This window comes from Apodemus sylvaticus, chromosome 1, assembly GCF_947179515.1.
Source record: "Apodemus sylvaticus chromosome 1, mApoSyl1.1, whole genome shotgun sequence".
In the NCBI taxonomy this organism is placed as follows: domain Eukaryota; kingdom Metazoa; phylum Chordata; class Mammalia; order Rodentia; family Muridae; genus Apodemus; species Apodemus sylvaticus.
The window spans coordinates 182,019,371-182,028,861 of record NC_067472.1 but is presented as its reverse complement, the minus strand read 5'-3'; the positions used below and the strand labels follow the sequence as shown (position 1 = coordinate 182,028,861).

At 51.5% G+C, this 9,491-nt stretch overlaps 1 protein-coding gene across 1 annotated transcript; it reads left to right on the top strand.

Annotated features, from left to right (window-relative positions):
* The first annotated feature begins 6,122 nt into the window (after positions 1 to 6,122).
* On the top strand, positions 6,123 to 8,957 carry Krtdap (keratinocyte differentiation associated protein). Its single transcript, XM_052199079.1, has 5 exons — positions 6,123 to 6,221; positions 7,632 to 7,661; positions 7,961 to 8,005; positions 8,593 to 8,640; positions 8,919 to 8,957. The coding sequence occupies exons 1-5, from the start codon at positions 6,123 to 6,125 to the stop codon at positions 8,955 to 8,957; spliced, it is 261 nt and encodes an 86-aa protein (XP_052055039.1).
* The last annotated feature ends 534 nt before the right edge of the window (positions 8,958 to 9,491 follow it).

The window sequence follows — 9,491 nt, the reverse complement described above, 5'->3', positions numbered from 1 at the left end:
ATACCCCACGCCCCAATATCCATGGAGGGGAGCAGGAAGTAAAAGACCAGAAACCCTGCCAAATCAAGTGAGTCCTGTGCCTTTTGCAAGTTCGCTAAGCCTTTGGCTGCTGCCTTTGTAGTAAACCCACAAGGCCTCAAGTTGTGAATCAGTGAAACCTGGCCCTAAACTGACTCAAGAAAGCCACCTGATCGAGCCTACTTCTTCGGATCAGAAAATTCTAGTCCACTCCTTCGCTCCGCCTTCCCCTTAATTTGTTTTTTAAATTGAGGCTCCGGGTTGTTCTTCTCTACTGTATTGAAGTCCTTGCAATACCTAGCCACGGCCACATGGGGGCGGACGAGAGGCTATTCCGGAAGAAGCCCTGGTCTCACTGGCGACAGTGCGTCCTGCTGTGTGAATGTGAATGGGAACTTGGGACCTAGTAACTAGGGTCAAGATAGCTCCAGACTCTTAAGCGGATGTTCCTGGTCCTTTCGAGTTTAACCTGAAGTTGTCTGGTGTAAGGGGCCCTCCAATTACGGGTAGTGGTCCCTTCCTCCTAGCTAACCTGGAGCTAGGAGGGAGATAGGTTTAGTATGTGCGTGCGTGCGTGCATGAAGAGTGTGTGTGTGTGTGTGTGGGGGGGGGGTAGGGGATAACTTACCAGAGTGAGGTCTCTCCTACTACGTGGATCCTGGGGTTCAAAACTGAGATAGTTGTGTTTGTTTTTTTGTTTTTGTTTTTTTGTTTTTTTGATTTGGTTTTTTTTCGAGACAGGGTTTCTCTGTGTAGCCCTGGCTGCCCTGGAACTCACTTTGTAGACCAGGCTGGCCTCGAACTCAGAAATCCACCTGCTTCTGCCTCCCAGAGTGCCGGGATTACAGGCGTGTGCCACCACTGCCTGGCCAGATAATTGTGTTTGATGGCAAGCACCTTTACCCACAGAACCGTTCTGCAGGCACTCCTTTTTATTTCGAGATAGGTTCTCAGCTGAGTAGCCCACGCTGCTCTGTAGTAGAGGAGTCGAACTCAGAATGCTCCTGCCTCAGGCACCAGGTCCAGTTCAATCACTCCCCACCCTCAATAGGTAACATCTTTCTCTGTTTCTTTTCTCAGTTCTCAGGATCCTCCCTGCAGTCTTTCCCTTGCAACAACTGTCACTGTCTCCTTGGCTTGTTTATTTTGCTAGGTGGCTCTCTGCCTCCTCCAAGAACTAAAACATCCACTCAAGAAATATTTATGGATTACCCAATGGGAGGAAGGATTGGAGTTCAGTGGTGGGACGATCAGGAAGTCTTCCTGGGACAAGTGTAGGCAAACATCTTCCTGAGGGGGAGGAGGGCCCTGCTGTGGTGCTTGTTTCCGGGGAGTGTGGTAATAACCTACGCTGAGGGAGTGGGAACTGTTCTTCCCTGAGTTCTCCTGAGACCCCAGGCTCCCTTCCTTCTCCATGGATTCCCCCTCAGTCCCCAACGTCCCTGAGTATCTGGTGTCCATTTCTTTAATCATGCAAACCTGATACCTAGGAGGCTGGCTTCTGTCCCAGTGCTTGTCATGATGTAGCAATCAGGGCTGGGCCTTGCCTCCTACCCACATTCAAGTTCTGTCACATTTGGAGTGGGGCGGGGGCAGGCAGTAAGAAAATAGGGGTTACTGGTATACTCAGAGAAGGAATGGCGATAACTAGACCTAGGGATGGGGTTGGAGTCAGTGGGACCCCATCACTCTATGCAGTCATTCAAAGCAGAGTGGAATCCTGGGAGACTCCCTCCCCAACTAATGGACTGTCATGACTCCCCTATTGAAAACTACCCACCCCTCCCCTCACTCTATGGGACATTGGATATTCGGTGAACACAGAGTCACCAAGGTAGTGTGGGTAGAGGAAAGAGACGGAGGAATGGAGAGAGACACCAAGACCAGCACTCAACAAAAAAGTCACTCACTCTTGGCCATGTATCATGGAGCGGAACCTCTCTTTCTAGCTTGGAAGGCTGAGGCAGATGGATGGAAAGTTCAAGGTCAGCCTGGGAATCGTGTGAGTGTGTGTGTGTGTGTGTGTGTGTGTATGTGTGTGTGTGTGTGTGTGTGAGAGAGAGAGAGAGAGAGAGAGAGAGAGAGAGAGAGAGAGAGAGTTAGTTCATGCATGGGTACAACACATAAGCTCATGGTTGAGTGTGGGCCGGAAGACAATCTTGGTGTCACTCCTCAGGAACCATCATCCACTTTGGCTTTGAGACAGGGCCTCTCACTGGCTTATTAAACATGCTAGGCTGGCTGACTACATCGAACCCAGAGACAGCAAGCCCAGGAATCCACGCTGCTAAGCAGCTGCTTACATCAATAATAGGGACCCAGGCATGACAAGCAGTTTACTGACCACACTATGTGTCCAGCCCCTGGTCTAGGAACCTGAATGAGGACCCCCCCCCCCATCTCAAAAGCAAAAAGGGTCGACAAGATGGCTCCGCTGGGAGAAAGCTAGAACTGGCTCCTGAAAGTTGTCTTTGGTCACACACACACACACACACACACACACACACCATACACACAGAGACCACATAAACACACAGACCACACAGACCACTCCCCACACAGACCACACATCCATCATACACACATATACACCATCCACACACACCACATACTCACGTACACCCCCCAAACACACCATAGATACCACACACACACACACACATATCCCTCCCTCACACACACTAAAATACCTGTAAAATTAAAAAAAAAAAAAAAACAGTGAAAGAGATCTGAAGAAGTATGCGGCTCAGTAACAGAGCCTTGCTGAACATATATGGAACCCTGGGTCCAATCCTGCCCCCCTCCGGGCCCCCCTCCCCACCCCCCAGCACCATAAAATGAACACGGTGTTCAGATGCTCTGGAAGGTGACACGTGAGGAGAAGTTATCAGGTCACTGCTGCCAGCCTTTACCTCTGCAAGGGGGCAGAATTCCTTCGGCTGAGCACCTGAGCGGGTTACCTCACGTTTAGAGGTGCTGTGTCTTTATACACTACAGCCGCAAACCTGAGGTCCAGACTAGAGAACTCTCTTTGTTTGATTAAAAACTTTGTTGGCTTGTTTTCTGAGATAGGATCTTGTTATGTAGCCAAGGCTGGCCTCCAGCTCTCCAGGCCCCTATGGCCGCCACACCCAGCTAGAACATTACCTTCAAAGACATACTTGATGTGGGAAGATGGGTTTCCTATGTGGGACATCTGGACACTGAGGTAATTAATTGCGGGTTCACTGTACAATACACAGCTGCCAAACGCCAGCATCAGTCCCCTCCCCTCTGCGCACTGCCCGGTGCTGGGGATTGAACTCAGAGTCTGTGCGTGCTTTTCCTACAAGCCACACGCAAACTCCCCACACTAAAACTCCCTCGCCGGGGGCTTCCAGGCACCTGCTCTACCTCTGAACTACATCCTCAGCCCTCTATGACTTTTTATTTCAAGTCAAGATCTAAGTTGCTCAGGCTGACCTTGAACTCACTTGGTAACCCAGGTAGACCTTGAGCCTCATCCTCCTGCCTCAGCTTCTGGAGTACCTGGGATGATAGCCATTCAGGCGTGCCTAGCTAGGTCCTTCTTTTTGTTTGCTAAGCACGTCTGGCCAAGGGGGCTATTGAGTCTGCTCTGTGCTCTCAGGTCACAGGTCTAACTCATACCAAATGCTAAAGCCCTTTGAGGGACATTATTGCGCAGCGGAGCAATGGCTATCAGACACTCACCTCAGGTCCCAGAATTCCAGGGCTTTCATGCTGGCTTACACACACACACACTAGCCATGAGACTTCTGTCAAATGATTTAACCTCCATATTTTCCAGGCTCCTCCACCCATAGGATGTAATTATAGTGCCTACCTCCCAGGACTTCTGATAATTCGATGAGATCATGGAGTCATAATATTAAACACAAGGCCTGCCGCAAAGTCAGAGCAGGCAATGTTACTGGTACCATTATATGGAGGAAAAAAATGATGGAGGCGTCAATATGCTACAAAAGCCCCACCACAGAGCCGAGCCCAGAGCCAGGCGGAGATGCCAGTGTGATGTTAGTTAGTGTTGGCTCTGCACTCCGGTGGGCGTGCGTGCATATCAAGTGAGGGTTGAAATTGGATTCCACCATCAGCAAGTCTAAATGGGGCTGATTTGCATAATATCTTCTCTCTTTTGTCTGGTTTGTCACTTCTTCCAGTGCCTCTGTTCTCTCTATCCTGGAGCCGAAGGAGCTCGTGTGAGCTTCGCAGGCACTGCTAATTAATCAGCTAAACAGAATGAATATGCCCGCTTGCAAAAACTGTGTCCTTCAGAGAACCCTAGGGGAGGAGCTCCACCCGGCTCCGTTCATTCTTTCTTTTCCCTCCAGGAGCATCAGATGAATCTGATGTCCACAGTCACAGGGTCATTATGGGAAGAGGGTGTTCCTCTAGGCTCTGTTCTCCCACGGTTTTGGCAAGGTGGAAGATGCTCTGTGCCTTTGGGAGAGGCTTCGTGAGGCTAGAGAGGGCCCTGGGATGTGAGGGCAGCAGGGGACTGCAGTACCAATCTCTGGGGTTCACAGAGACTCCCCCCCCCACACACACACACTCTAGGCCTGCCTACTGTGTGTGCTGCCTCAGGTCGGGGTAAGAAATCCAACCCTCAGATAAGAGATTCTCTGCCAGGACAGACTCTGTCCCAGCACCTGCCGGTGACACCGGTTGGGCCATCTGGACCTCATTGCAGAGAAGGTTGCGTCATCTGGACTCTTTTGTCACTTTGGGGTGAACCCACTCATGTGCTCAGGGTGGGGTGGGAAGTGGGATTGTTCAGGGATGTGGAGCAAGTGATCTGAGGTCAGGGGAGCTCTGATCTGGGGATGGAGGTCTCTGGGACATTTGCCTCTGCTTCTCCTGTTTCTCCTCTCCTTGTCTTCCTCAGTCCTCTATGCAGAATCCCAGGGCAACGGCTGGATAATAGTCAGGGTCGCCGGAGAGAGGAAGTGTGGAGCTGGGCCAGGGGATGGGTGGGTGCAGTTCTAATGTAGGGCATGGTGCTGGTGGATAGAAAGAAGGTTCGTGCATACACAGTTCCTGGCCTGGGGCTATAGCTCAGTTGATAGAGCTCTTGCCTAACATGCACAAGGCCCTGGGTTTGAGTCCTACCATCATGTAAACCAGATGCAGTAGTGCAAGCTTGTCAGCACAAGGTAGAGGCAGGAGGCCCAAAAGTTCAAGGCCATGCTTGGCCACATAGTGAGTTTGAGGCCAGCCTGGTTAGAGGGCCTTGAAGATATACATGTATGTGTGTGCGCGCGCACGTGCGCGTGCTCTCTCCATCCATATACACACACACCATACACATACACACATATACCTATGTATGAGACTTATCAAGGAAATAAGTGAGAAATTAGGGATAATGGAAGCAACAAGGTTGAGTTCTGAGAACTGGAGACGAGCCATTGGCACTTTAGGGACGAAGGAACAGTTTGGCCAGCTGTGGTGATGCAGGTGAGTTAGAGGAGGAGGATCAGGAGTTCAAGGTTACCCTTGTCTATACAGTGAGTCAGCCCAGGCTACCTGAGACCCTACTACAAAAACAGCAAGGAAAGGAGGGAAGGAATTGGGGGCGGGGGGAGGATGAGGGACTTGGCCAGATGTCTGAGGAGAAGGCAGCGTGCTGGGTAAGGAGTCCACATTGTACAGCCAGTGTGTGGTTTGTACAAGGAGAGGAAAAGAAGCAAGCCGGAGAGGCAGGTGGAGTCTGCAGAGAGGAGCACACCAGCCTGACGGCTTTAGATGGATTTGGCAGGGTGGGGGACGAGAGTGACTGAGAGGGAGAGAGAGAGAGATGAAGGAGGGCTTGGGTGCCAGGTCTTGCAGGGACAGGCTCAACCTGATTCCACGCCATTACCCTGTACATGAATAGACCCATGGCAGCCTCGCCTTGCAAGAGCCTGGGGAGTAATGAGAATTGAGAAATCAAAGATATACTGGGAACAGTGTCTGCCTCCCCCTCCTGGAGCCCCAGGGGTGGGCGACATGATCCAGGGATGAGTCACTGGGGTGGGAACCCCACTCCCTCTCATATAAAGGGCCACTAGGGAGGCCCCGCCTCAGAGCACCCCAAACCGGACACCATGAAGATCCCAATTCTTCCCGTCGTGGCTCTCCTCTCTCTCCTGGCGTTGCACGCCGCCCAGGGAGCATCCCTGGGGCATCCCACGGTAATCACGCAAGTGCCAGCCTTTTTGAGACCTGTTACCTGGCTGCCCCTCGGTGCTTCCCGTCCATTCCTAGAGAAGTGACTTGCATTTGTTGATGGTGCTTGGGCAGCCGGAGGAGGAGCAGGGGTCCCGAGGAGGGAGGAGAGGGGGAAGGGGAGAGGGTGGAGATGTAGCTTGGTGCAAAAGGAGGGGAAAGACAGAAAGACTCTGGGAAGAATGGTAAGGTGGGGCGGGGGAGCCGGACGCTGAGATGTGTCAGCCTTCCTCCCTAACCCTCTGAGCAGCTTCCAGATGATGGGAAGTCCCTTGCTGGTCTACAGTCCTTATGACCTTGCCCCTACACTAACTGAGAGGACCCCTGGAGTCCCTCTGCTTCTCAGTTACCCTAAGGGAATAGAGGAATGTTCTTCCTGGCTTTAAAAATTTAAGGCAAGAGGCTTGGTGTCAACTGGATTTGAGCAGGTGGCCTTGGGGAAAGGAGTATCTGCTTGGATCTCAAAGGGGCTTGGGGCTTTGGCCAGTCTGATGCATGCATGTTGTACTTCTCAAGAATTAGCACTTGGGAGGCTGAGACAGGAGGATCAGGAGATCGAGGTTCATTTGGGCTACAGAACTGAACCCTGCCTTTTTTTTTTTCCAAGTTTCTTTTTTTCAACAAGATTTTAGTTTTAGTCAAGCATGTGCGATGTGTGTATATGTGCACAGAGATGCCAGCAGTGATGGGGGCCGAAAGAGTGTGCCTAACACTGGAGCTGGGGTTACAGGTGTGGGGGGCCCCTAATGCAGGTGCTGGAAACCAAACTGGGGTTCTCTACAGGAGCAGTAGGTGTTCTTAACCTGTGAGCCATCCATCAACTCAGACCCCTCCTGCCTGCGTTTAATCCAATTTTAAAACAAAGATGTCAAACTGCTGAGCTCTGAGCACTAGGACTGGTCAGAGGGCCACACGCTTGTGTGTGAAGAGTCCAGAAGATGGAGGGACAGAGGGCTTTAGGAAAGGAGAAAGTTAGGTTTATTGAGTAGAAGGCTTTAGCACTGGTGGCCAGTGAGCTACATGGTAAACTAGCCACAGCCTACGAGAGGCCGGCAGGCAGCTTACCTTCGGGGCTTGGCTCGTGCTAGCATCCTGGTCTCCCTCAGCCAGGTCAACAGGCACGGGTGTTTTGGCGCACAGAAAAATCAACAGGCAAACAATACCAGCTGGTTTTGTTAGCTGGGGGGTCTCTTCTCCACCTTTTCTGCCCACCAACCAGCAACGGGGTGTACTGGATGAGAATGGGGCTGGCAACTGGGGCCCCAGTGAGAGATAATGCACAGGTGTCTCTTGAGGGGCGGTCGTCAGAGGAAGAGGAGAGGAAGGAGGGGTGTCAGGGAGAAGGGCTCACCATTCTCAAGCTTCTTTGTGTCTGTCCCCCTCTTCAGGAAGACACCGCCTACCCTTCAGGAACAGAGGTAAACAGCTGCTTTTCCATCGTGTGTGTGTGTGTGTGTGTGTCCTGCTTCTGTTCTCCTGGCAGCTTCTCTAACTTCCTGCCTTTTTCCCCCCTAGGGCTATAACAATGAGTTCCTGAACTTTAACAAGCTCCAGTCTGTGAGTATCCTAGAGTAACCTAGCGGCTTGCCCCACCTCACAGAGGAGGCAGCTTGCAAAGTTTCTGAGCCCATCTTCATCTTTTCCAGAGGGCTGGGCAATGCTTGGGTGTCCTCTAGAGCTGACCAGCTTCTGGTCTCTCCTTTTCCCCATCCCACAGGCCTTTAAGTCGGATGACTTCCTGAACTGGCACGCCATCACTGACGTAAGTGTTGGGCTGTAATTGAGGGCCAGGAGTGGTGAAGCTTGCCTGTAATTCCAGCACCCCGGCGCCTGGGGTGGGGGGATTGTGAGTTCAAGGCCAGCCTGGGGTAGATAGTCAAGGTTCTTGAGAAAAAAACTGAGGTTTATCTAAACCAGGAAAGCAGAATCATCAGCCTAGCGAGGCCTAGCATTTGTACCTCTTGGCTCCGTGCTTTCTGTGTGATTCCTCACCAATGTCTCTGGTTCTGTGAGCCTCGGTGTGGGCATGGAGACATCGCTTTCCTGACGAGGTTGCCGTCTCATGCTTGCACAGCAGCTGGTGCCAAGCACACACAATGAGGCTTCCAGAACGTGGGGGGCGCTCACTGTGATTATAAACCAGCGGCACTGTGCCACACTGGTGAGCACAGTGTGTGGTTACTGATTCCTGTTCACTCAGTATTGACTGGTCCTTGTTCATCTGGTTCAGGCTCCCTGATCCCCATACTTATGCAGGGAGGGTTTACTGATTCTTGTTCACTCACTGAGTTTTTACTGGTACCTGTTCATTCAATGAGTGCTTACCTCACCCCCTTACCCTCCTTTTAGATGTTCAAAAAGGCGCTTCCTTTCATTAACTGGGAATTCTTCCCTAAGGTAAGAGTGGTATATATTCAGACGTTAGGGAGAACGGGGTGTGAAAAGAGATGGCGGGGGTTGGGGATTACAATGAACGAAGGATGAACCTTTCCCCATAGCTCAGAGCTATCTATATTCATCTATATAGCATCTTAGCCACTATATTCAGACGACAACAGAAACCTAGACCAGGCTGAGAACCCTTTCCCATTAAAGCCCCACCCGTCCTGGCTTCATTATAGGGGTTTCAACCCGGGGTGGGGGTCCACAACCTCACCATCTCCCCTTCCCTTCAGGTGAAAGGACTGAGAAGCATAGTTCCTGATTCCCAGTGACCATTCTCTTTAAGACCTAGGACCTGGGCGGACCCCACTAGAAGAGGAGGCAAGCGCGGAACCCGGACTCCATCCTACGACAAATCTCCCCTGGCTCAGTTCCTCCAATAAAGTGTTTTCCACTCAAGTGGCTCCTGAATCTGTTTCTGTCCTTATCCTACTGGGCTCAGGAGAAGAATTAAGGCTGGTAGGGAGAACCCTGAGTTCTCCGAGGCTGGTAAGGAGGCAGCTGGGAAGTGGTAAGGGAAATAAATGGGAAGGTACAGAGTCCATCTTGCACAGTAAGCTAATCTCCTGAGTCAAGTTTCTAGAGCTTGTTCATGAGTTACCTGTCAACCGGAAATGAGGGATGCGCCACAGAACCACCTGTCCGACAACAACGGTTGGGAGCATTCAAGAGGTGAAGAAACCAGGTGGTCTTAGGTGCGGGGGATGGTGATTGGAGGCGAGGGAGGTGACGTCATCGACGATTTGCGCATGCTCCATCCAATTCCCAGGCTCTTCTTAGGTCACCTGTTCAGAGAATGGTGGGTT